This window comes from Pavona decussata, unplaced genomic scaffold (genome assembly GCF_977016875.1).
Source record: "Pavona decussata unplaced genomic scaffold, jaPavDecu1.1 SCAFFOLD_45, whole genome shotgun sequence".
NCBI classification, from domain to species: domain Eukaryota; kingdom Metazoa; phylum Cnidaria; class Anthozoa; order Scleractinia; family Agariciidae; genus Pavona; species Pavona decussata.
The window spans coordinates 675,001-699,646 of record NW_028145467.1 but is presented as its reverse complement, the minus strand read 5'-3'; the positions used below and the strand labels follow the sequence as shown (position 1 = coordinate 699,646).

Genomic DNA, 24,646 nt, shown 5'->3' with positions numbered 1-24,646 from the left:
TGTCTGTATCAGTAACCCTACATCCAGGTAGCTACAAGCTAATTAAAGGTCGGACATTTGCCTTCATCTTTCGTCCGTTGAGGCTAACGCCATTCCTGTCTTCCTTTCGTCCTATTGCCCATTAAAAAATGTTAAATTGTTTTTTTGGGAGGGGGGGGGGGGGGGGGTCTGGTTGAGAAAAGCAGAGACCTCAAACGTAAAATACCAAACTCGACAAAAACAGCATTTCAACACCAATTTTACCCTCACACACAACTCTTGATTTAAATAAAAAGAAAGCAAGCTCACACACCTCGTGACCTAGCTCTCCACTCAGATTATATAGTTACAGGTATAGTTACATTTCTAGGATATATCTTGTTGGTTTCGAAATCTGACGCTACATTACGGCGATCTAGCGTTGTAGCTATTACAATAGGATCCTGTTCCTTTGTAACAGTCTTACCGTTGAATAAAACCTTCAAATGCAAGCTGTCCAATCCTCCCATTTCGGCTATCACAAACAAGAATGTTGTGATGTTTTCTAGATTTCGCAATGCACAAAACTTGACACCAAATCTCCCCGTCATCTTTGCCTTCCTTCCAGGCTTTTAACTTGCAAATTTACTGCCTTTCCGTTACGTTTTGTTTCTGTCTATCATTTCTACTGTAGCTGCTTCGAGGTGGATTAACAGCTTTTGTGAACAGCCTCGTGCCACTCAATATTTTCTTGACTGTTCTTTGCACATTTTCTTTTTTCTCGTTTGACATCCCATCAGCTGGTTCACCTACCTTTTTTACCGTATCATTCGATCCACGTTCCTGCTCATTGCTCACTTCATGTTGTGTTACTGTAGTCGAAGACGCATTGCCATGGTTTTCTACATCGTTCACCCTCTCCTTCTTAATAAGAGAGGGTTTCGGCATTACTGTGTTTTTGTTAACTGCTTTGTTAGCACCTAACATTTTTGGCGCCGAGAACCTGACCACATCAACATCACCTGACAGCCTAGTTGCTTTGAGTTTCTCAGGACGCTTCTTTTCGACGTTGGATGTCTTTTTCGGTTGGATTTCTCTGCCAAATCCTGACATTGATAAAGATTCCCTGACAAAATTCAAAGGAACACGACCAAGTACGCCATCAAAACGATTTTTGGTCACCTGGGGAAAAGGAAACTGCAACATGAGACTGCGATGATAAACAGCATATTACAAGAATATAAAGGATCTCTCTCCTTCGCAGAGCCTCCTTCACAAAAAAAAAAAAAAAGAAAGGAACTGGGAAGAAAAAATAAAAAGGGGCGCGTTCCTCGCGCGCTCCTCGTTATTTCACTCTTTCCAGTCCCTTATATTGTCTCCGCTCGAGCGCGAAGGAGGCCTCTGTGAAGGAGAGAGATAAAGGATACTAAAACGATTGCACAATAGGCCTTATCACGGTTTTCGACGCCATTTTGACGAGTAGGCAAACAGGCTTGAAATAACAGTGTTTGTATGGAAATCCGATGTCAAATAATTTTAGTAAAACAACGCTTCTGAAAAATTCATGAATTGGAAACTTTTGGCACTAGGATAAGGATTTTAAGAAAAAAAATTGGAGGGATGTAGCTGTGCCAGAAAGCGTCCAGTCGTGTTTTGAACTTTCCATACAGTTGTCTGTATTTTTTCCCGCGAACTATTTTTAGAAGCAGTTCACGGCTGGTTCGCTATACAGACAAATGTATGGAAAGTTCAAAACACGACTGAACGCTTTCTGGCACAGCTACATCACTCCAATTTTTTTTAAACCCTTTACCTAGTGCCAAATGTTTCCAATTCAAGAATTTTTCAGAAGCGATGTTTTATGAAAATTATTTGACATCGGATTTCCATACAAACACTGTTATTTCAAGCCTGTTTGCCTACTCGTCAAAATGGCGTCGAAAACCGTGATAAGCCATATTGGTCACAAGTACAGGTCACTGTTGTACTACCAAGAGCGTGCCCTAGGCCTAAATAACCTTTTTAATATGGAGTTTAGCGCTAGGCAACCTTGTTTAGCTTGATCACAGTAACCTGTAGTTGTGACCTGTGACATGTAAAAGAAACCTACAACGATCACATGCTAAAATGCTTTCCCATTCTATATTTCCTCTCATCTCGGACAAACCGAGGGAAAAAAATGAAAATACGAAAGGGTGGGAAAGGCAATGACTGAAACATCACAATTAAAAATTCCAGGAAATGAACTTTCAATCTTCAGAAAATGCCCGTGTACAACTGTTATATCCACTTAACCGCGGCCATCAGGCTCTTCTTTCGTATTTTGCTTGCCAACTGGTCAGTTGTTCCTAAACGTGTAAGGCGATCACGGAAAAACAACAAATGCGGCGGATCCTAATACATGCAGAGCTGGGAAATTAGGTCAATTGACAACGCACAATAAATTCTAAAATTATTCAATATAAATGGAAATTCAGAATTTTTGGTGTTCGTTGTAAATCTATAAGGTTTACATTTTAGAAATAGTCGGTTGCAGGTAACAGGTTGTTGCAGTGTGCATCTCATCATTTCCAGTACACTGTACAATTATCAATCTGGGGTCTTGCGGATAACTACTCTACGAACTTCCACATATATATAGCTGTCAACGTACAAACATTAATAATAATTAACCTGGAGATATTTTTGCGCGGTTCCTTTCTTGTTCTGCAGAATTATCACGTTGTCTGCTTCTTGACTTGCTTTTGCGGTGCCGAAAATCGACGCCGTTTGAAGTTCAACGTCATCGTTTTCCTGAAAGAAAAGAAAGAAACTGAATATAGAAACTATATTCAAATGAAAAAGTGCGCCGCCTTTCTTACACGCTACAAACTCTGCTGAAAAGTGCCGCAAGATGCTTTTTAGGTTTTGCATCTTACTGTGCATCTTATGGGACCGTGTAAACGGTTTCAACATTTGTCGAAACAAATGCTGAGAAAGTGTACCAAAGGTCGTTCAGCATTGCCGAAAGTGTTAAAAATGTTAAAAGCTTGATGAAACAAAGTCAGAAAGGACGATTAGCCTTCAATACAATCTCGATTCAAACGCAAAGAAAGGGCTTCACGGATTTTAAGTTTTATCAATGTGCAAGATGGTGTATATAATTGTTATTAATTTTAATGCATGTTTTTCGAAAATGTCGGATGGTGTTGAGAAAAATATCCATTTTATGAAATAAATAACAGCGGAGGTGCATGCAAAACGATCAGTGAATAATAGATAGCTTGGGTCCCGAAATTTTGTCGATGTGCTGAATCAAAGGACAAGTTTTGCAGCGTGCGCGTGCGCATTTCAAACTTCCAGGTTGATTGTCGGATTTGAGTACGCTTCTGACTAGAAAGTTGCCTATGTTTTTATCGCTTTCGAATGAAATAAGTGGAGATCGTGAAAAGATTGTGCCAGTTTCAGGGTCATTTTGAACCACCTTGAAGTTCTTTCAATAATGATTTTGACTGCATGGTTGTGTGAATGGAATTCTCTCATTCTTTTCCTTCTATGACGTTTGCAGTTGCTGATTGTTGTTCAATTTCTGGAGCGCGGTATCGGCCCGAATAGCCAATATACTTGAGATAGCTACGTGTTTTAAACAATTGGAGCAGTGGCAGTGGCAGTGGTAGTGGCAGTGGCAGTGGCAGTGGTAGTAGCAGTGGCAGTGGCAGTAGTAGTGGCAGTGGTAGTGGCAGTGGTAGTGGTAGTGGCAGTGGCAGTGGTAGTCGCAGTGGCAGTGGTAGTGGCAGTGGTAGTGGCAGTGGCAGTGGTAGTGGCAGTGGTAGTGGTAGTGGCAGTGGTAGTGGCAGTGGCAGTGGTAGTGGTAGTGGCAGTAGCTGTGGCAGTGGCAGTGGTGGTGGCAGTGGTGGTGGCAGTGGCAGTGGTAGTGGCAGTGGCAGTGGTAGTGGTAGTGGCAGTGGCAGTGGTAGTGGCAGTGGCAGTGGTAGTGGCAGTGGTAGTGGCAGTGGCAGTGGTAGTGGCAGTGGCAGTGGTAGTGGCAGTGGCAGTGGTAGTGGCAGTGGTAGTGGCAGTGGCAGTGGCAGTGGCAGTGGCAGTGGTAGTCGCAGTGGTAGTGGTAGTGGCAGTGGTAGTGGCAGTGGCAGTGGCAGTGGCAGTGGTAGTGGCAGTGGCAGTGGCAGTGGTAGTGGCAGTGGCAGTGGTAGTGATAGTGGTAGTAGCAGTGGTAGTGGTAGTGGTAGTGGCAGTGGTAGTGGTAGTGGTAGTGATAGTGGTAGTGGCAGTGGTAGTGGTAGTGGTAGTGGCTGTGGTAGTGGTAGTGGTAGTGGCAGTGGTAGTGATAGTGGCAGTGATAGTGGCAGTGGTAGTGATAGTGGCAGTGGTAGTGGTAGTGGCAGTGGTAGTGATAGTGGCAGTGGTAGTGGTAGTGGCAGTGGTAGTGATAGTGGCAGTGATAGTGGCAGTGGTGGTGGTAGTGGCAGTGGCAGTGATAGTGGCAGTGGCAGTGGCAGTGGTGGTAGTAGTAGTAGTAGTAGTAGTAGTAGTAGTAGTAGTAGTAGTAGTAGTAGTAGTAGTAGTAGTGGTGGTGGTGGTGGTAGTAGTAGTAGGTGTAGTGGCATTAAGATTTTGAGCCGTGGCTCGTAGTTATTGGTGGGTACTGTAATACCAAACAACAACTACCAGCCACGGCTCAAAATCTAACACAAATCGGATAAAATCCTCCAATTCTTTAAACCACATGACTATCCCGACACCGCGCTCAACAAGTTGACCGACAATCATCACTGCAAACGTCATAGAAGGAAAAGAATGAGAGAACGCCATTCACAATTACTTTCCATCCACACAACCATGCAGTCAAAAGCGTCATTTTAAAGAAGTTTAAAATGACCCTGAAACTGGCACAACTTTTTCAACCTCACAACCTCGCGCTGATTCCCTCTATCTTTCCACTTTTCTAGCACCCGCCACGAAGAGTAATCGTGTTAATACAATTAAGGAGACACCTTTTATTGAAAGACTCAATTCACGTACCTTTCTCGGGTGGATGACCAAAGTGACATGCACATTTTTGGTGCTTGCAAAATTCCTCAGCGCAGCGATGACGTGATTCTGGGCAAAAAATCTATCGTCTCCACGGCTGAATAAAAAACAAGACGAAAAAAATGCCTGGGATGATAACAGTAGCACAACTAAACATGGTAAAAAATAGTAGAAACCGCCAAGCTTCTAACAAAGATTCCGCAATCCTCCGACAATCTCATGCACGCGAGTTTATCAGGGTATGGGGTGTGGCAGTAAGTTAAGTGCACTTGAGTTAGAAAAGAGATCAAAACCGTGTTAAGTTTTAATGATAAAACGTTCTTTGGTTAAAAGTTTAAAAATCTTTAAGCTTTCCACAACCGTCCTGTTGTCTTCATGCAAGAGATAGAAAATGTGACTGTACGGTAAAATGAATAATTAAAAAGTAGACAAATAATGAATGCGAAAGAATGTAAAGTAAAGATGGTCGACGTGCGAAAATTAACGTTTGTTTAAAAGAATACAATCAACTGATTGGGAAGCGGGTATGAGTTGTTGTCTGCGTCAACGTCGATTTTCTTACGATGGTGAGTTTGTTGCCTCGGTATCTGAGGTTATCAGAGAACAACACAACCAAAGAGAGTAACATGCTGAGGATAGGTTGTAACGCACATGATGGGTACACACAGTCAACTCTCGCCTTGCGGACACCTCGCTATTACGGACACCCCGATAATACGGACAGCAACTAAATCCCCGGCAAAAATAAATTAGAGACATTTGACTGAAATAAATTCTCGCTATTACGGAAGGAAGCTTCACGCTGACACAAACCTTAGGTATGACGTCATAAATTGTAGGTTATCGACGATGACGTGTTCAATGTCGTAAACATAAGCAGCGTGACTCATGGTCTGCGGAGATAAAAGCAATTCAGCTTCATTTGTCGTCAGTAGTACAACCTAATAAAGAAACTTTGATAATGGTTATTACTTTGCGCCCTGAACCAGCGACGTGCAAGTATCCAGTGGGCGGCAACAGCCACAGACCCCGGACCGTGTGAGCCAGGGCTTGCATACAAGGGGTCACTTACTATCGATCTGAAATGGCTTGGAAAGCAGCCTGTGTCCCCGGACCCGTGTCATGCGCTATTGATTTCACTCCGAGTTTTCAAAAAAGTAATCAAGTCATATGATCACAATCTTGGCAAAATTTGTCCTGTCCGAGGCATTATAAACTTCGACAAAGGTCGAGGACATGAGGAAACTGAGGGCCGGGTTATAATTCATTCACTCACGTTCAGCGTTGAGGTTAACAAATTTGTGATCACGTGATTACCAGTGAAAGGACTTCACCCCCAAAACCTACCCACAATCCTCGCAAACGTGGAATCAGCCATCAGCCATAATGAGTTGTTTAGGGTGATAAAGCCGGGAATAAAATCGGTAGTATGAGTGAAGTGATACAATACGCACGTCTTGAAGGATTGCACTGTCCAATCAAATTTCCCGCTGTCATTCAGTACTCGCATGTGATCATGAATGCTCAATTTTCGAACGACAACCTGGCTTTCATCTTTTGAGTGAAAGATTTAAAAATTCTCTTCACTTAAATTAGAACACGTGCACATTGACAGGAGGACTTCAGTATCACAACAGAACCAACAATATACTTACGTCTATAACAGTGTTGATGTTCTGAGCTCCATAGAAACACATGAAGTACATGGGAAGCATCTCAAACTTGTCTGCCCAGTACTGGAACTGTTCAACATCTTTCTCCAAATTCAACCTGTGTAGGAGGAAAGAAATTAACCAACCAACTGCAACAACAATCACAACAATACAATCTGCAGTCATCTCGAATTCTAACCCATTCTACTCTCACAGTAAAGTGTATTATATGTAAAGTACCGCCCAAATGTAAGTTGACAGTCTCGACTCCATGCTCGCGAGAATCGAGTACCGAGGATCGAGTCGAGCATCGAGACTCGATACATGCAAGAATCGCTGAACCGAAACATTCATGATTATCCATTGTTACGAGAAAACGATTTATTTCTCGAGGAATGAACAACTGCAGACACCGGTCGCTCCACAAGCGCAGAAACTAAAAGGCCAACGCAACGGATCGGGCACCGGAGAATAGCTATCTTTCAGGTCAGGATTTCGAGTTAGGATGTTTGGTTTTGTATCAGTCAATTCAAGCAGAAATCATGAAATGTAAATCAGGTTATATAATCTTACTGTCCGGTTCTTTCTCTTTTTCTGTTTTTGTGCCCTTGCCCTGCCTCAACAAGGTCATTATTCTCCATGTGGATGGAAGGCATCTTCCGTTTAAGTTTTGAAAATAACGTTGTTTGTGTCTTTGCTTGCTTGACCAAGAAACGCCAACATAAACAAAATCACCCTGTACTGATGTATTGCCCAAGAAACATTCTGAAATTAGTATTTAAGCTGATCTCTATTTTCTGTATCAAAAAGTCTAGCTCCTCTCTTTTTAATCAACACCATCCCAATTTCAGATTTCCTTTCATTCAGATGTCCTTATTCAATCCAAAGTATGACTGAAGAGATCACATGGCACTTGAGCGTTCACAAAAGAAGGGATACACCTGTTTATATATCCACAGAGCACGGTAAAATTACCTACCCTGAATACTGGCAGAGCATCATCTTCACAAGCCGCACATTACGAATCTCAAAACTCCCCCACAGTGTGTTTACCTATTAAGAACACGAAAAATACATAAAATGAAACAATCCACATTTTAAATACCGCAAAACAGATTCCGACGGTGAACTCCTAACAAAATGAACGTTTAGAACTGAGGCAAAATTAGAAGGATTTGTATCAGTGGAGTCATCGGAACATAACAGTACTAACAATTCACTCCCAAATTGCGATAAGATGCTGATGTTTTGGCAAGGAAAAATTAAATGTAAAATTAAATGAGATTTTTTTTCATCATGCCCTTTCAGAATATCTCAGCAAATCCCAAATTTTATAAACTTAGTTTTTGCGATGTCATCGGTTTAGGAGCCTATTCTAAAAGCGCCCAGGCCCTCCCAAAACTTAAGCCTCTTACAAGCTCCTTGGAATGAATGTACACTCACTGCTTAGATGTATATTCAAAAATTAATTAATATTTTGTTTCAGAGACACTCACGGTAATTATGATCAACAAAGTTCACGTAAAACATGGCTGGTATGCTTTAAATAATCTGAAGCCCTACTCACCCCCTGCGTACACAAATCCAGTGACATCTCACTAAGCAGAGTGGTTTTTCCTGCCCCAGTCGGCCCAGTAAACACAGTCACTTCTCCACGCCTCAAACCTTTCAGAATGCTGTTTAATTGGGGAAATCTTGTCCACTGTGAAAAAAAAATTGATCCTTTTAACAACATTTTGAGTCATTTTAGGTGACAATAGCAGATGCTACTGGACATACCTTATTACAGGAAATTAACACTTCATGAAATTAATGCGAATTTTAATTTTTGTTTACGTTAATTTCCGCGTCATTAATTGAGCTCTACGACATTAATTTCCATAACTTTCGCCCCAAATTCTCGATACACTCCAGAAAGGAAAAAGCATGGCTTTATCAGGGTAGAATCTGCTGGTATCATGGACACTGCATGTGAAGAACGCTCAAAGTGGCTAAATTCCTTTGCTTAACTTTAACCCCTATGTTTAGGGACAGTTCCACGAACATTGTTTGCATTTCAAATTTTTACACAACAAATTCTTTTTGTGTGTGTGTGTGTCAGTCAAGTTAATTACCCTCATTTTGAAATTTCGGCACCTCTTTCGCGTTAATTTCCTTTATTGGGAAGCAATTTTTCCTTCAATTTGCGTTAATTTTAAATACCTTTAATTACAACAAGCGTTAATTTCCTATAATAAGGTATGCTTGGGCATCTTCAACTTACACAAGAGTAATATTTACAAACAATATGTGAACGGCATTAACAAACCTTTACTCCAGCGACTTGATCTGCATTCACAAACTGATCATACACGTCACCTCTCAACTGTAAATGGAAAAAATACAGCATACGAGAAAACAAAATTCGAGCAACTGAATCATACATGTACTTGCTTGAAGAACTGATGTGCAATTAAAGAACTACATGTAAGAGTTGTTCTTACCAACCTTTTTCTATTTGCATCCATTAAATGAAGGAAGTTTGAAAAAAAAAAAAAGGAAATTATTTAAACTGCATCATACCTGATGGAAGGTCGTGATTTTTTCATGGCTGATTGGCTGAGCAGTAGAAACTAATGACGTGACATCACACCCCTGAGAAAATCAACAAATGTACAGTCGACTCCTGATAACTAAAACCCTTACTAACTCGAACCAATTTTCCTTTCCAATCAGGTCATTTTATCCTCGATAGCTCGAACCTTTTTCAATTTCCCTTGAAGGTTCGAGTTATCGGTCGAGTCAACCGTACTTTTAAAAATCATAAGCCTACTTGAATTAGTTTTCATCCATGTTTACACAGTATCTACATGTGCTAGGTATGAGACGAGTTAGTGTTAATCGGCTTTCAAACAACTGGGCCCTGGAGATTTTATGCTAGATGCTCACAACTAACCAGATCAATTATCCGCTGATTGAAATGCTACATTCCCCTCACCCCAGCCCCAGTATTTTCTATTTCAGTCTCCCTAGCTGACAGTACATGCACCTTGAAGAGAGACGATGTGGAGCAAAGTTTCTTTCCTCACGAAAACAACACAACAGTAGAGCTGACAAGACAAAAACAGCAACTTTTCAAACAGGCTCCCTCTGCTATGCTGCATGTCTAACAAAATTGTAGCCATAAACTGCAAACATTTAGCCGTTCAAATAATGATTAATTTTCAAAGAAAATTAATTAGATCAAAATAGTAACTCAGCCAAAGAAGAACAAAGAAAGAAGTGGAACAACAGATGTTTTGTAGCGAAAAAACATAGAATGATGTTCTTTGATTGAATTGAAGGCCACATGCAGAACTTAATTCAGGCACTTGGGAGCGAAACCAAAAAAATGACCTAAAATTTGACAAAAGACTGTCATGCTCTCAGCCCTTTAATTGAGTCAATCACTACAACATGTAAAGTAACCACAATTTTGTTTAGTTAAACAGCTGTTAGAGTGTTTATTAATAATTATTTATCATATAAAACCAACATGGTAAACATAAGGCCATAAAACTAAGCTATTGAGACTCTATTTATTAATAATTAGACTGTGCTTACTGAGTTTAAAGCATCCAGTGCAGTTGCTGGAGTGTTGTCACCAGTCGGCCTTAAAACAAAACAAAACACAAATTCTACTTGTGACATTGCATGTACAGCTGTAGCTTTTAATTTCCTGTGTTTGCAATATTTTCACATAATTACATTGTATTCTTATTCGGAAATATTCATTGTCAATGAGAGTAGAGAAATATTCATTGCATGCAGAAAGTGCAAAATGGCTCTGGCAGTAGATGGAATATTCTGATCTTGCCCGTGAACACATTCAGATTTGTTGCGAGGCCTGGGCCATGTTTTCTCGAGGAAAAAACAGAAAATAATGTTATTCACAGCCCTATGTGTTTCTGTGATGGGAAAAACTGTGCACTTTGTCTTGAGTACAGCTGAAGTCCGTATACTCAAAACCCTGGCACAGTTTTTTTTCAATAAAAACCTCCCAGCCCGTGAATAACATACAGTATGTACTATAGAGGTGAATAACAAGCTCAACACCTAATAATTTTGCAGCAAAAATGCTTGGTTTCACTAGGCTTTCAACCATTTTAACCAGTCACTCACTCCAGTGAGTGATTATTAATTATTCAATAGCTTCAACAAATAAGCTGATTATACCAAGTGACATACCTGACAAGGAAGCATCGATTCAAGTTTAGTTTCCTTGAAAACTGATTGGCAGCTTGTCGTGACAAAACGTCATTGCCAAACCAAAGGATGACTTTTTCAAACTGCTCAAGTTGAGGAAGAACCTAAGGGCAACAGAAGGTTGAGTAGTGTTTGCAATTAATAGTATTTATTTTTATCACGGTGTCTTTTCAAAAGACTTACCTAATCACCTACTGTAATTACCTACTTCCACAGGTCTCAGTTTTCATCATATTTAGTCATGGTGTTCTTGGAGAAATTAATCATATGAAAGGTTCATCTTCTCCTTTACAGTGCGACGCACCTTACCGTGGCCACCCAACAAACTTATTTTACAAGTTAGCCAATCAGGATACGTGAAATTTCGTGCAAAGTCCAACAGGCAAGTGTCGCACTGTAAACATTTTAAAATGCTACATACATTATTCTTTCCAAAAAATGAACAAGAACAGATCAGAGTTAATCACTAGCTTCATTTATTCACTAGAGGGGCCTGAAGGTCAACAAAGGCCCATTCGGACTAAGTGTCCATGCCAGGATTCTGTTAACAAACACTTGGGCTATGTTCACACTTGGATCCCGAACATAGTGCCCAAGTACGATTCTCGCTGGGCACTAAAGTGAATGCACCCTTTTATCAAGGATCCATGCCAGAATTTGGGCATAGTGTCAGTGCAAGGTCTCGACCTTCTATTCAGACACTGAAGTACATAATATTACATATTGGGTACCCAGTGTCTGAACATAGCATTATTTTGTGCCCGGTGACCAGGCCTTAGTGCTTGGGCACCAAGTGTGAACAGAACCTTAGAAGGCATGTTTTTCAGACTCCTTGATGCCCAAGGTTTTCCTCAGTTTGGCACCTGCCATTTGGTTTAATGTATGACAATGAGACATGGAGAAAAATGCGGGAAATGACAAAATCCAGTTCAGACCAGTTTCCATGCCAATGACCGGTGTCCAAGTACTACCCTTTGAGATAGTGCAGTGCTCTGGCATGGTGTGTAGATTTTTGCTGGGGCACCAAAAGTTCAGACTGGTGCCCATGCCACAGAGCAGGACCTGGGCACCTAGTCTGAACGGGACCAAAGACTGTTCCAGTAATTTTCTGTACATATGCATAAACTGCACAAACCTCGGGCGGAAGTGAATTGGTTCCCAGTGGGAGGGACACAGCAGGATATGATGTGGACTGATTCACAGCTATGGCATCAAACTCTGTTGATGTTAGCACAACCTGAAAATATCCAAAAATTTTGTTAATTAATTTGGTCATAACATCTCCTCAAAGCTCGTAGATTAGCAAGTAAGATGTTAGGGTTCTTGTTTAGATTTGTAAAAAGAGGTAATAAGTTTGCAATAGCAGGTGGATGCCATCTTGTTAATGTCTCCCAGGGAATGATGGGAGTGAGGTGGCCCTGGGAAGGATGGAAACCAAACATGGCAGAGCTTGAAGTCAGCGTCATTTTTGTCAAAAGGGAATGTTCAAACCAGGAGCAATTTCTTTACAGTTTATTTATTTATTTTTTGGACGCCATGTTTCCATCATGTATGCCTCAAATGGAATACATCAGGCACACCCACAGAGGTTTTATTAAAGCCTTTTTAAGAATTTATAAACATGGATGAATTATCAACGAAAGAAGTGGGAATGCAGAGGACACTGTGATCCGCCTCTGGTCAAAAGTTGGCCACCATAAACATACCTGTCCTGTATTAAAATAAGTTGAAACATAAATAACCAACCTGTCTGGCTTCAGGATCTACTGTATTCCAACCAAACAGCCCCAGAAAACCCTGGCTAAAAAAGAAAAAAAAAATAACAATAGTAGTTGAAGCCATTTTTTTCACCTGGAAACTATTAATCATTTTTCTTATATAGTCCCTAAAAGAGTGCTTTTTACCGTGGCTCCATAGTGAAACTTGAATCAGGTGATTCTGTCCCAAGCTTGACAAGTTTCACCCCCTTCACTGCTGATTTGTTGACATCGTACCAAGGGAACACCACACAATCATGCATCTTTGACTTCCCATTGGCATCCTTAAACTGATGGCAAACAGCATTCATTTGATTAATAAATGATTTCAGTCTTATAAGTCAATGATGATGATGAGAACAAGTATACCATACAGTGTACATTGTTGGTAGGAAACTGTGTTGACAATAGCATCAACCCAACACCCATCCACCCACTCAACCCATCCATCCATCCACCAAACCAATCAGTCAGTCAGTCAGTCAACCAGTCAGTCAGTCAGTCAGTCAGTCAGTCAGTCAGTCAGTCAGTCAGTCAGTCAGTCAATTTGTCAACCAGTCATTTAGTCAGTCAGTTAGTAAACCAGTCAGTCAGTCAGTCAGTCAGTCAGTCAACCAGTCAGTCAGTCAGTCAGTCAGTCAGTCAGTCAGTCAGTCAGTCAGTCAGTCAGTCATCAGTTAGTCAGCCAGTCAGTCAGTCAGTCAGTAAGCCAACCAGTCAGTCGGTCAGTCAGTCAGTCAGTTAGTCACCCAGTCATTTAGTCAGTCAGTCAACTAGTCAGTCAGTCAGTCAGTCATCAGTCCGTCAGTCAGTCAGTCAACCAGTCAATCAGTCAGTCAGTCAGTCAACCAGTCAGTCAGTCAGTCAGTCAGTCGACCAGTCACTCAGTCAGTCATCAGTCAGTGAGTCAGTCAGACAGTCAATCAGTTAGTCAACCAGTAAGTCAGTCAGTCCGTCAGTCAACCAGTCAGTCATCAGTCAGCCAGTCAGTCAGTCAACCAGTCAGTCATCAGTCAGCCAGTCAGTCAGTCAGTCAGTCAGTCAACCAGTCAGTGAGTCATCAGTCAGTCAGCCAGTCAGTCCGTCAGTTAGTCAACTAGTCATTTAGTCAGTCAGTCAGTCAGTCAGTCAGTCAACCAGTCAGTCAGTCAACCAGTCAGTCAGTCAGTCAGTCAGTCAGTCAACCAGTCAGTCAGTCATCAGTCAGTCAGTCAGTCAGTCAGTCAGTCAACCAGTCAGTCAGTCAGTCAACCAGTTAGTCAGTCAGTCAGTCAGTCAGTCAGTCAGGCAACCAGTCAGTCAGTCAGTCAGTCAACCAGTCAGTCAGTCAGTCAGTCAGTCAGTTAGTCATCAGTCAGTCAGTTAGTCAATCAATCAGTCAGTCAGTCAGTCAGTCAGTCAGTCAGTCAGTCAACCAGTCAGTCATCAGTCAGCCATTCAGTCAGCCATTCAGTCAGTCAGTCAGTCAGCCATTCAGTCAGTCAGTCAGTCAGTCAGTCAGTCAATCAGTCAGTCATCAGTCAGCCAATCAGTCAGTCAGTCAGTCAGTCAGTCAGTCAACCAGTCAGTCATCAGTCAGCCAATCAGTCAGTCAGTCAACCAGTCAGTCAGTCAGTCAGTCGACCAGTCACTCAGTCAGTCATCAGTCAGTCAGTCAGTCAGTCAGTTAGTCAACTAGTCAGTCAGTCAGTCAGTCAACCAGTCAGTCAGTCAGTCGACCAGTCACTCAGTCAGTCAGTCAGTCAGTTAGTCAACCAGTCAGTCATCAGTCAGTCAGTCAGTCAGTCAACAAGTCAGTGAGTCATCAGTCAGTCAGCCAGTCAGTCAGTCAGTCAGTCAGTCAGTCAGTTAGTCAACCAGTCATTTAGTCAGTCAGTCAGTCAGTCAGTCAACCAGTCATTTAGTCAGTCAGTCAGTCAGTCAGTCAGTCAACCAGTCAGTCAGTCAGTCAGTCAACCAGTCAGTCAGTCAGTCAGTCAGTCAGACAGTCAGTCAGTCAGTCAGTCAACCAGTCAGTCAGTCAGTCAGTCAACACCCATCCACCCACTAAACCCATCCATCCATCCACTCAACCAATCAGTCAGTCAGTCAGTCAACCAGTCAGTCAGTCAGTCAGTCAATCAGTCAGTCAGTCAGTCAGCCAGTCATCAGTCAGTCAGCCAGTCAGTCAGTCAGTCAACCAGTCAGTCAGTCAGTCAGTCAGTTACTCAACCAGTCATTTAGTCAGTCAGTTAGTCAACCAGTCAGTCAGTCAGTCAGTCAACCAGTCAGTCAGTCAGCCAGTCAGTCAGTTAGTCAACCAGTCAGTCAGTCAGTCAGTCAGTCAATCAGTCAGTCAGTCAATTAGTCAGTCAGTCAGTCAGTCAGTCAGTCAGTCATCAGTCAGTCAGTCAGTCAGTCATCAGTCAGCCAATCAGTCAGTCAGTCAGTCAACCAGTCAGTCAGTCAGTCATCAGTCAGTCAGTCAGTTAGTCAACCAGTCAGTCAGTCAGTCAGTCAGTCAGTCAATCAGTCAGTCATCAGTCAGCCAATCAGTCAGTCAGTCAGTCAGTCGACCAGTCATTCAGTCAGTCATCAGTCAGTCAGTCAGTCAGTCAGTCAGCCAGTCAGTCATCAGTCAGCCAATCAGTCAGTCAGTCAGTCAGCCAGTCAGCCTTTCTTCACCCCAGTATTGTAGGATGTAGCCCTCCACCACATTCAACAATCCATGCCAAGTCTGTGTCATACTGCTTCCCTGTAGCTGTCTATGCGTAAATCATCTTCCAACCTCTTTGATTGTCTCCCTCTCATTCTCTTTCCATTTCCAAGCCTCCAAACTGTTGTCTCTAATATTCAACTATGGTCAGACATACAATCTACACATGTACATGGCCACCTGACCCCTACCTTAGTCATCTCTCTGGTTGTTGGATCTAATCTAATCTAATCTAATCTTGGAGCATTAAATCTTGGCATTTTTCCTCCACATTTGATTATCACATTAGTACATCAGATACAAATTATGGCTTAAGCAAAATATTCATAGCACCCAGGCTGCCTGGACAGAACCATAAATTTACCAACAAACAAAGCACGTCCTTTAATTGGTACCTCTCGTTTAGTAAACTTGACTTCAAACTTTTCCAGTATATCTTTCCTTAATTCCTAAAACAAAAATGCAATAATAACATCAACTTCAAGTTCACTGTCCTGTATTTTCTTGAACTTTAAAAGGGTTATTTTCACTGCTACATGACCTAAAAATATGAACTCTTCTGAGAGGCTTGCACAACTTTTCCATTATCGTAAGTCTCATCATCTTGCAATATTAAAACCTAAAGTAAAGACTGAATTAAAAAATATGAATGTGTATGTATATTGACATCAACATAATGTACAATGTAATGTACAATGTATCTGTAAATGTTACAAATACCAAAATTAAACAAATATTATATACAACTTATACATACTGCAATGAGCATGTGCTCACAGACACTGGCCCTGAGAGTGATGAACTCACCTTAACTTTGAACTGTGTAATAAACTTTTCCCACACATCCTCAGAACACTTCACCATTGGAGTAGACTCTTCCCATATCTTACTCACATGTTTGTGATCAGCATTACTTTCAGAATGCTTTTCTTGTAGAGAAGGCCTTTTGAATTCTTGACCATGATTCCCTTGACATGATACCTACAAACGTGAGCATTGACAAGGAAATTGAATTATTGTCTTTTGTTTGAGACCGTTTCTGGCTTTAGTTATCTCTTTATTCAATCAGAAAATATCTATACAGCATTGTTAGTAATATGTACACTGTAGCCTCATTAAAAAATGTTTCAGAGTTTTGAAGACCTATTGAATGTTTATAAAGAGTTCCAAAGAAAGGGTATGATAAACTTTAGAGAGACTACAGTCATACTGTACATGTATGTCAAAAAAGTCAGATTTAACCCATTGACTCCCGAGTTTTTTTTTTTTTGGAAAAAAATTAACAACAAAATATTTAAACCAGTTAATCAAGTAAGTAAATTATCTATTTTTATTTACTGATATTTTTACTGTGTCTAAATAAAGTTTTGTATTGTTTTTAGGGCAAAAAGTCTTTCTTAATAGGCCATATCATGTTCATAATTTGGGCAAATGATGCCATATTGTCAAGAACACTGTTTTTCACATGGAAAAAGACATTTCCTTCAAAAGTACACAATGTTTTCCACATTTTGTTTTGCATACATGCATGCACAAAGCAAAATTTTTGAGCAAGAAAAATGTGGACATGTTTGCTTTATTATATTATAATTATCTAACTTTTTATTGGTTATTTTTTTTTTACTTTTTGTTCTTTTGCCTCGGCCGCTCTTTCTTTTGTCTTTTGGTTGGCCTTATTCAGACTGAAAAAGTTTCCACCTGCATGTTATGTCAGGGAGTCTGGGAATTTTCAACCAAGTAGACCCATTTTTCTTAAAAAAAGAAAAAAAAAAAAAAAAAAACTAGTAAGCAGCACTATATCAGCAGAGAAATCTTGTTGACTCAAGTTTTATTCTATGACCAGTTTCGTCTCATAACTACAGACTTCATCAGAAGTTTGAAGAAGATCATATAGGGAACTCCTTTTATACAGAACTTTTACAGTGAAAATTGTATTCCCATCAATAGGGGTGTGAACAATGAAACACCCACAAGAACTACGTGCAGGATATGACTAGAAATACCTAAGTTATGAGTGTAATGTTTTAATTTTGGGAATCGCAGATTAAATGTTTGTAGATAGACTATAAAGATATACATGTACTAATGCCCTATCCTCAGGACGGATGACATGGAAAATGCCCCACTTGGACATTGCTGGAATAAGGGCTGTTTCTCACTAGCAACAGAAGCAGTGGAAGCAGAAGCAGAATAGGAGTCGGAATCAGAAGAATCTTCTGACCTAGTGTGAATCAATATGACAGAAGCAGGAACAGAAGCCTCACTTTTGTTAAAATGGTGGAAGTGCCCCATGTTTTCCATTTCAAATCTTGAACAAAGGGATTGGGAACTATGAGCTATGTGATTGTGTGATTGGTTGATTCTTTTATTTGCGCTTCCGATTCCGATAAACCAGTTCACACTTTATTGCAAGCAATGGAATCAGAAGCGAAATTTTGTCACCAGTGTGAAACTGCCCTAAAGCACCAGGCATAAAATTACAACAGAGCCTTCAAATAAATGCCACTTCAGTCTCAGAACCGACATTCACTTGAACCCACCTTTCATTCGGGGACTGATGTTTAATTGAAAAAATATATGAGTTATTTCCATATAGGATTGTACTGGAGTCTGCTGACATTTTGGAGCGATTGCAGAATACCCGGCTCCCTAAATATCTTACTTGAAAAAGAAGTGCTCCCGCAGTCCCAGAGTCGATGAATATTTAAATGAAGTGAGTAAAACAAGTGCTACCGCAGTCCTGCGGTCCCAAAGTCCATGGATATTTAAATGAAGTGTGTAAAACGATTGCTCCCGCAGTTCCGCAGTCCCAGAGTCGATGAACATTTAAATGAAGTGAGTAAAATGAGTGCTCCCGCAGTCCCAGAGTCTATGAATATTTAAATGAAGTGAGTAAAACGAGTGCTCCCGCAGTCCCAGATATGATGGGTACTTAAATCTAAGCTTGTTTCGGCTCATGGATTTGCTTGTTTCGGTTCATGAATTAAAGAACGAGTTATATTCATGTGTAGTGCGCTTGTTTCGATTCATGGATTAAAGAACGAGGTATATTCGTGTTGTAGCGCGACGACTGCGGAAGCAGCATTAAAGAACACGAATGCGGGACTGCTGGAGCAGCTTTTCAAGTAAGATATTTGGTTGGCAGGGTATTCTGCAATCTAGCCACATTTTCATGTTTTCATGTACAGCATGTACAGTAGGCGGTTGAAATGGCGGACCAGAATCATGCATCTACCCCCATCCATTTTATGCTGAATTACCTTAAATTTTTGCCAAGTTCCAGACGCACCACAGCCCTTGCAAAAATGACTCCCAGTCGTTTTATTGATGTATAATGTGAGTGCTTTCGGCTTTTCCATCCCCTCTTCTTTTTCAGCACAAAATGGACAACTTGCGATCAACGAAGTGTGACCGTGCTCAAACAAAATCTTACGGCTCGACAGGAAATGCTCCATTTGCTTAACATTCGGCAAATGTCCTCCAAAATCACTTGACAAAGTCTGCTGGTTTCTTGTAGAGGTTAAGATGAACCTTCTTTCCTTAATATGGCAGATTTTGCGGTTCGGTTCACAATGTTTTGGTTGGGTCTGTCTCCTGGTGAAGCACGTGCAATACCTTCGGTATTCACTCCAAGCAGTTCTCGCATTTTTAGCCAGATCAGATCGCCATGGAAGTACCAATATACGGTTCCATCTGTAAGCCATACTTGTTGAACAATCATGCAATACTTCTACGCTTAGCTACATGTAACAAGGTCAGTTTAATAACTACCCGCCATCACCCGCCATTAGAACGCAAAACTTCGGAGCGGGAACTGGGCATCCAAAGGCCTACATGCAGGGGAGGGGTGGGTGACGTACATGATACTGAAATTAGGCCACTGTAAACTTTTATTCTTTAAATTTTAGTGGACTGCGAACAGCCATTCTTTTCCAATAAATTCTCTGCAAGAAGAAAAATGTAAAAATTATGCAGACCTATACAAATAAGGGAAGATATCTGTTCACAAACGTAAAAAAAGAACTTTGTTCCCACAGCCAATATGCATCTGCAACATCTTGCTTTTGTGCAGTTCCAGAAAAAAATCCATACCCACCCCTTGAAAGGTCCTCGGAATTCATAGGGAGAGGGGGGTCTTTAAAGTCAAAATTTTAGAGGTCAAAGTATAAAGCTAAACTGGAATTTCCTGGAGGGACATGGGGTGTAAAACAACAAAAAAAAACCTTCCATGGGGGGACTGCACAATTTTACCACGCACTGCATAAATTAGCAGAGGACTGAACTGACTGCTCCCAGGTTGCAATGTTATATACACCTTCGTTTCCAGGTCTCTGTGCAATCAGTTTAAGGTCAACCACAGGAGGTAGGAAAAGAGGGGGTTTTAAGTAAGATCCAAAGTTGACAGGAAGCAGGAAGAATTGGCAAACATTTTGCAACATAATTTGCATGTTATTCTGCAACAGAAAAAGCACAAAGAGAAGGGAGATGCCATAAAGAGGACTGAGACCTGGATTGGATGGTTCAGACAAACCTTCTTTTAACAAAAAGCAATTAGTATAAAAAGTAAACTCCCCCCCCCCCAGAGCCGTGTTGTCTCAACCACCTGAGACGAGTTCAAATCTTCATGTAAACAGTTGGTTGAACGGTTTTTTAAAATGAGTAAAAAGTTACCTTACCCAGGGTAACTTGGGGAGGCTTGACTTGGGTACCAAAGACGATACAGGGCCTTGGTGGTGAATATGCCAAAACAAAAATTACCAAGCAGAATGTGTTGTATATGGCTTTGGGTGGGGCAGAACATGCACTCTTGCAATTTCTTCCATCACCATCTTAGCTTGGCACCTAAAATGTCTCAATATTTTGCCACTAAATGAGGAGGGGGAGGATGGCATTTAATAGAGAGGACATGCAGTTGCTTATTATGAATCTTAAGAGACCGATTTATGTGACAATAGATTGGGATATTAGAAAGGAATTTTCCACAGACTATGAAAGTGAATGTTGAAAAGCAAGATACTCCCATATAAAGAAGGGTATCATCTACAAAGAGAGGAAGTGTAAAGGAAAATGGAAGAGTTACTTCTGTACTTAGAATATTTTTACTGTTCTTTAATTTAAAAAGCCATTAGCACAAGTACACAACTGAGGCCAATTCTGGTTTTACAGTCTTGTGTGGTGTTGTGTGCTATATACCGTTATCACTTGGCAAAGTCTGGACAACTTCTTTGCATCTTTTATCACAACTTTCTGTTGGCATCCATTTCAAATCAGCAAATACAACCCCCCAAATTAAAGGTCGAGTTGTGAACGTAAATATGAAAGTTGGCAACTGCACCTTGTGCAGTTCATCCATTTTGAAAGGAAAGTTATAAAGGAACCCATCAGAAAGGTGTCAAAAGGATGCCAAGAACTAACAAAAAACGTGTCACGCAAGTGGTGACAGTTGATGAACAGCACTGCAATTGACAGCCCTATTTTTTTGTTTCTCTTTTTAATTTGTTCTTTCGTGCCTTTTTTCCTTCTTCTTCTTTTTTGTTGATTTTCTATTGATATCTCCATTCATTTCATTTACATGATTCATTCTTTCTGAGTGTATCTCATCCACCCTTTCAGGTGAGTCGCTTTGAACATTTGACTGATTTCCAGCTTTGTCAGTGTCTTTGTGCTTCCTTTTCCTGTAACCAGAGAAAAAAGAACTGTGATGTTGCAGGTTTTCAGTAAATCTTGTTGCTAGGATACTGTACTCACTACACTACCTAGAGGAACTCAGGGGAGGGGAGGGGGAACTGATATCTGAAAGTCAATTTTCTTTCTTTTGGGATCATGACAGATTTGTGGGAGGGCTGCTCTTCAATTATAACCAACCCAAAAATGACTAATTTCAGAGTGGTTTTAAACGAACCACCATCTTCTCAAACAAGCTATTAAATAATCACCTTCTCTGCTTTGGATCTTCTTCTACTTCCCCTGTTATCGCTAAAACACCATTCAAGGCCTCTGTTCCAATAACATTAAATGTAAATTTAGATCCAATGTCCAAACTGTCATAAATTAATCCATTTCTGAAGTTCGTTTTGGAGATGGAAGCATTAAAACAATTGTGAACCAAACATCCCACATGATCAACGCCGATTTTGTTTACCACACCAACAAGTTTAGTTCCGATCTTCGGCTTGAATACGATGAGATTTACTTTGACATCGAAGTGAATATTGGGAAGTTCATCCAGAATAGAGCCGCTTCTCTGTAAAACCTTAAAACCCTCATAGCTAACTGGGACACCTTCGAGAACGTCCGAATACTTCATCAGTCTGCTGTTCAATTCTTCTTTCACTCCTTCCTTTAAACGGCCTAAGAATCGTGGATGAAAACAGATGTGTTCAGTTGACTCAACGCGAATGAAACAAGAGTGCTGTTCCGTACATTTTCTCCTTGCGTCTTGCAACGAAATCGCATAACCCACATGCTCTGGAGCCGCCATGTTGAAATTAAACCGCTGACTACAGAGACCTGGAGCTTCAGATCTCGACCCAGTACCCATGCGGGCAAGGCCCCCAGGTTTGTAGTCCGTCACAATAGCTTATTTGGTGATTGTTTTCGAAATATCGATGTGGAACTGTGATGCAATTGAACAAGACATATATCGTGACAACAACGAGAATGTCACAAAACAGGGCCGTAGCAAGACTTTCAGGAAAGAAAGACAAAGTGTTGCGAGCTCCGAAGGTGCGAAGGTCTAAAAGCTCTCAAATGCTTTTTTTTTTGGCCGTTCTTCGCGAATGCTTCTTCAAAAAATCAGTCTCGTTCAAGTGTAAAATTGGTAGTCTTTATCGCTGTCAAGACAACATGATTCGTACTCGCTCCTAGCCACTTTTGCTACCCTGCGAGCAGTGGTTTCGCAGGAAGACGCTACGCTACGTTCGCAGCGTAGCGTCCGCTGGAGAAACCTTTGCTCGCAGGATACACTTTTGCTGGCTTTTTATAACAAAGTTGTAAAAAAACAAGAAACAAAACAAAGCCCGAAAACCTAATTTTTATGACATAAGACAACATTATTACCCAATAGCAAAGGGTAGGATCCATCGAGTAACTTCTCCTTTCAGGAAGTTACTTTCTGGATTTTTCAAACAACTGTCTGTACTTTCTGTAGCCTGTGTACAGCCGCCCCCTCCCCTCAGGGGAGGAGGCGGCTATACACAGGCTATACTTTCTGCCACTTTCTAAGAAATTCTTTGAAACTTTTTGAAAAATTGTACAAAAAAAGACCTGCCAGTCTGAAAACGGGTTTGGAAAATTTAAAAATTGTTCTAAAATAGAGACAATTTATATTACACTTTTACCGCAGTTGGACAATGACCCGAATAAAGGGTTGCTCTGATATCGGGAGATAATCTGAAGGTATGAGGCGTGGAGCGATACAGTTTGTAGACTGTTCACAGTCCCCCTATTTTTCCGTGGGATTCTCGAGACCGGTATGCTTCGATGGAACTGCCGCCATCTTGGTTTGTAAAAGCGAGCGCGATCTGGGGAGACTGTCTAAACTACCGAGGGGAGGGGAGTGGAGTTTTTTCGCTTCCCATCCCCAACTTTACTAACACCCACTCCCGCTCCCCTCGGTAGTTTAGACACTCTCCCCAGATCGCGCTCGCTTTTACAAACCAAGATGGCGGCGGTTCCATCGAAGCATACCGGTCTCGAGAATCCCACGGAAAAATAGGGGGACTGTGAACAGTCTATACAGTTTGTTTTCTGCGGATTGTTCCAGAGCTGAACGTTTAAACGACAGAAAAACATCAGGAACATAGACCTTTTTCATAAATGGTAGCCGAAAAATTATTCTTTTATTTTCATTATTTTTTTATGTTCATTAGCCTTACTAGCCTAGCTAGCATGTGCAAAATTCAATAGAATTTTACTCTAAAACGAGGTTAGTAGGGATAATTAACATATCGAATAGAATAATACATCGGCCGCCCTTTCTGAAAAAGTGTACCGAACTTGTGGGGTACACTCTAAACTCACGAACTCACAAATTGCACTCGACAAATCCTTGTTTTCATTCTCCTCGTGGTTTTCCAACGCGTCGCTAAATATTTGTTCTATCTCTCACCCACACAAACCTATTGTCTCATCTCAAAAGTCTCCGGTAACAAAACTCGTGATCCTAGCCTAAACGTGCTTACGCAACTTCCGTTCACACTCCCCTAAAAATTGAGTTTGCCTTTTGGTTGAGGGTCGAGGGTCGAGGGTAACAAGTCGAGGGTCGAAGGTAACCAGTCGAGGGTCGAGGGTAAATGGTTGAGGGTCGAGGGTAACCAGTCGAGGGTCGAGGGTAAATGGTCGAGGGTCGAAAAATTATTTAAAATTATTTTCAAATTATTTCTGAACTTCGTCAACTCAAGAGTTCACAGGCTCGTGTTTACTCGAGTTTCAGGTGCCTGTTTTTGCCGCATTTGGGTCATATTCTTGTTTGTCAAAAACTTTTACATTCCCATGGATTCTCCGGCGTGCTGAGCATCAGAATCTGGCCCTTTCTATTATTACGGTTAAATTATTTTTTTCCGGACCGCGAATTCGAATTATAGTAGAAGATAACGCGAACGCTGAAGAGTTGGAGCCGAACTTTGGTACGAAAAAACCAGTCGACAAGTGTCAGCGTAAGATAAAATACCTGCTGGATAAGTGCGAGGATGCTAATCAGTGGAATCGAAACCAAAGTGGCGGTCATATTAGAAAATCGGTCTTCTACGACAAAATCGATCGAGTCCTCGACGTCTATATTCTCTACAGTGCAAGCAAGGTCACTTGATTTCGAAGAATTAGACGTTTCAATATTAAGCACAACATAAGCAGTATTTCTGCCTCAATTTGAGCTTGATTCAAAATCAAGATACAAGCAACAACGATCAGGATTTGAACGTGTTCCATTATTGCTTTGGCGCGGAACAGAGTAAATTAGAACGAAATATAATATACATCACCGCTATTTACAGTTGTTGACATATCTGACAGATTGTAGACTACAAATAGTGTTCAGTGCGGATAAAAACTTTCAGACAAAAAATTGTCACGACGAAATTTTTGGTTCAGATTGTTCTTAAGACTAATGTTTTAAAACTTGAGTGTTACAACAATACGAAACAGCATCTTCAGCGTTTGCGTTATCTTCTGCTATAATTCGAATTCGTGGTCTGGATAAAAAAATTTAACCGTAGAAGAAAGGGCCACCAGATTCTGATACTCAACACGCCGGAGAGTCTGTGGGAATTTAAATTTTTTTTGACAAACAAAAAATCCGGCAAAAACAGGCACTGGAAACTCGAATAAACACG

The 24,646-nt window shown here is 40.9% G+C and overlaps 2 protein-coding genes across 2 annotated transcripts; both read right to left on the bottom strand.

The window, feature by feature from the left end:
* LOC146482531 (twinkle mtDNA helicase-like) lies at positions 1 to 19,073 on the bottom strand. The gene is made up of 17 exons (XM_085106974.1): positions 18,575 to 19,073; positions 16,122 to 16,295; positions 15,710 to 15,763; positions 12,767 to 12,909; positions 12,609 to 12,663; positions 11,998 to 12,099; positions 10,845 to 10,966; positions 10,221 to 10,269; positions 9,201 to 9,272; positions 8,947 to 9,003; positions 8,206 to 8,340; positions 7,618 to 7,691; positions 6,642 to 6,756; positions 5,800 to 5,879; positions 4,978 to 5,083; positions 2,632 to 2,751; positions 1 to 1,140 (listed from the first exon to the last, which is right to left on the bottom strand). The coding sequence occupies exons 1-17, from the start codon at positions 19,016 to 19,018 to the stop codon at positions 604 to 606; spliced, it is 2,439 nt and encodes an 812-aa protein (XP_084963100.1). The 5' UTR covers positions 19,019 to 19,073; the 3' UTR covers positions 1 to 603.
* Positions 19,074 to 20,751: 1,678 nt separating this feature from the next.
* On the bottom strand, positions 20,752 to 21,821 carry LOC146482530 (DNA-directed RNA polymerase I subunit RPA43-like). Its single transcript, XM_085106890.1, has 2 exons — positions 21,251 to 21,821; positions 20,752 to 20,989 (listed from the first exon to the last, which is right to left on the bottom strand). Exons 1-2 carry the CDS (start codon positions 21,793 to 21,795, stop codon positions 20,806 to 20,808), a joined length of 729 nt encoding a protein of 242 aa, XP_084963016.1. The 5' UTR covers positions 21,796 to 21,821; the 3' UTR covers positions 20,752 to 20,805.
* Between the last annotated feature and the right edge of the window lie 2,825 nt (positions 21,822 to 24,646).

Excerpts from the sequence above, each read along its gene's own strand:
- LOC146482531 (XM_085106974.1), bottom strand. The coding sequence starts at position 19,018 with ATGGCTTACAGATGGAACCGTATATTGGTACTTCCATGGCGATCTGAT. Across the intron at positions 12,910-15,709 it reads TCAAGTTTACTAAACGAGAG|TTTAAGGATGCCAATGGGAA; the intron begins GTACCAATTAAA and ends GTTTGCCATCAG. Across the intron at positions 10,967-11,997 it reads CCAATTCACTTCCGCCCGAG|GTTCTTCCTCAACTTGAGCA; the intron begins GTTTGTGCAGTT and ends TGTTGCCCTTAG.
- LOC146482530 (XM_085106890.1), bottom strand. The coding sequence starts at position 21,795 with ATGGCGGCTCCAGAGCATGTGGGTTATGCGATTTCGTTGCAAGACGCA. Across the intron at positions 20,990-21,250 it reads GAAGATCCAAAGCAGAGAAG|GAAAAGGAAGCACAAAGACA; the intron begins GTGATTATTTAA and ends CTCTGGTTACAG.